Source organism: Culex pipiens, chromosome 1 (assembly GCF_016801865.2).
Source record: "Culex pipiens pallens isolate TS chromosome 1, TS_CPP_V2, whole genome shotgun sequence".
In the NCBI taxonomy this organism is placed as follows: Eukaryota; Metazoa; Arthropoda; class Insecta; order Diptera; family Culicidae; genus Culex; species Culex pipiens.
Genome location: NC_068937.1, coordinates 106,412,773 through 106,415,135, shown reverse-complemented (window position 1 = coordinate 106,415,135; position 2,363 = coordinate 106,412,773). Strand labels below are relative to the sequence as shown.

At 42.7% G+C, this 2,363-nt stretch overlaps 1 protein-coding gene across 1 annotated transcript; it reads left to right on the top strand.

Annotated features, from left to right (window-relative positions):
- The first annotated feature begins 597 nt into the window (after positions 1-597).
- On the top strand, positions 598-1,548 carry LOC120425699 (uncharacterized). Its single transcript, XM_039590287.2, has 3 exons — positions 598-708; positions 1,022-1,221; positions 1,284-1,548. The coding sequence occupies exons 1-3, from the start codon at positions 699-701 to the stop codon at positions 1,515-1,517; spliced, it is 444 nt and encodes a 147-aa protein (XP_039446221.1). The 5' UTR covers positions 598-698; the 3' UTR covers positions 1,518-1,548.
- Positions 1,549-2,363: the final 815 nt, after the last annotated feature.

Sequence of the window (2,363 nt, the reverse complement as noted above, 5' to 3'; positions counted from 1 at the left end):
TCTTGAGAAAAACATGACGCTTAGAGAGTATTTAAATAATCCTTTTATCAATGTTTTAAAAATAATTAACTAATAATAGTTAACTAACTTTTGAAACATTTAACAATATGTGGATTCGGAGTCGGAGTCGGAGCCAACCATTTGTTGAAAGCTGGAGTCGGAGTCGGAGTCGGAGTCGGCTAGAGTTGGTAGGCCGGAGTCGGAGTCGGAGTCGGAGCCAACCATTTGTTGAAAGCCGGAGCCGGAGTCGGAGTCGGAGTCGGCTAATCTGAGAAAGCCGGAGTCGGAGTCGGAGTCGGAGTCGTTTGAAATATGACCCGACTCCGCAGCCCTGCCTAGAATTGTGTATTGCCATGCTATACAGATACTTAAACAATTTATCCTGTAAAAAAATTAGCTTTGAAAACGATGTAAACTTAACCATAGATTAGCAATTAAAATAATCTTAAATGTATTTAGAAATTATTCTTCTTCGAGTATTATTTATTTTTTGGCAATAAGCCATTATCAAAACGTAACCAATTCGCTTATCAATCCCAACTTGAACAAATACCCAAAAAATGATACCAACTCTATGCAACATTCGCGAACCCACATGCAGTACGTTTGTAACCAGCGTTAAGTAACGATCTAGTGTACGGAGTCACAGAGCCCAACTCGAGGGGGTTTCGCAAACCATCAAAAATTCCGGTCCAAAAATGAGCGTTGGTGAGTCATGTCCGCTTATCAGCCGTACTTTGAGTGAATGAAGATTAAATTAGCGTTTTTTGTTTGTTGTTAACACTGCTAACACAACCTAAGTAATCATTTTCTAGTTCGTCGTGGTTGCATTTGTCGTTGCCACTTAGTGTTTGATCATTTAAAAAATATTAAACAAAAAACAAACTAAAAAATAAACGCAAAGTGGGCTCTACCTTACACAATGTATGTATAGTAGCCACACTTCAGATTAAAAATCAAGTTTTAAGGATTTGCAAATGGCAAATCGTGAAGCACCATCAACAAGTCCCAAACTCAACAGTCTGGACGCAATGTTCGATCTACCAGGATGTTCCCGGTGATGCAGTGCGCGCCGGTCATGACCAGGACGGGTCACCGATCTTCGTGGGCCGTGCCTTGCTGAACGAGAACACCCTCACGCTTCCGGCCAAGATCATCCCGGGCAAGCAAGCGGCGTATGTGTGCCACAGTGGGACAGAATTAGCTGTGAGACACTTTGAGGTGAGCTGATTGTTACAAATTCCGCTCATTTTTGATCAAAGAAATATTATCTTTCGCGGCAGATCTTAAGAGGCGCGGGATTCACCTGGGTCCAGGGCAGCTACGGAAATGTTCCGAGTGGGGCGGTTCCGGGTGGAAATTCGAGCTCTGGTGAGCTGCTGTACATTGGGCGTGCCCATCACGAGGGCAGCTTGACGCTGGGTAAGATTCACCGCAGCCATGGATGTCTGTACATTCCGTTCGATGGGGCCGAGCTCAGCTTTCAGGAGTATGAGGTGCTGGTGAGACAGCAGTGATGAAGGTGTGATTGACTATTGACTAGCTCATGAAATGTTTTGGCAAAAAAACTATTAAAAACTGCTTCTAAAACTGTGTTTAGTTCCAGACCGTTGCTTGTTATGACGTAAAAAAGCAAATCGTAGAAATTTTCCTCACTTGAAAACTGATAGTTTTTTTCATTAAGCTTCTTTTCAGATTTGATTTATTATGTAATGCTTTGAATCAGGTCCAACAATTGAATAAAGCAAGTTTAATTTTGGATAAGTCATGTTTTAAAATTTATTAATATCGCTCCAGACTTCATCGGAACCATTTCACGGAATTCGTAAACCAATTCAGAAGGCACAATACGTGATCAGCTGAGAGGCTTCAACGGTCCCTTCCCAGAATGCTGTCAATCATTCATAACTGTGTATCCCCGCTCTTCCTCCGCTCTAGAGTCAATGAAACTCGCGTCTTTGGTGGAAACCGTTTCTTGGTCATCAGGTGGGCATCTCTTGGTGTGGAAATCATGAGAAAACGGGGAGAAGAAAACTGGGCGCGTGTGCTATCTCAAGTCGTAATCGGCGACAGCAACAGTCAGCACACTCCCATGCACTCCAAAGCGTCCCGAGAATGTCCCAGGAAAGTTGTGCTCGTCACACATGTTAACCATTTTTGGGCAGGGTTGAAGTCTAAGTTGAATTGAGATTTGAGACAAAGTGATAAAAACGCCTGTTGCGAACAAATTTCCCAAGAGTTTTAAATTTCGAGAAATTCATTTTTTTATGGAAACATTTTATGAATACAACCCTTAAGAATCACATTTCCCTTCTCCCATCAAAGCAACCCCCCTCGGGGAACGTGCAGAAGAAAGGCCGGGA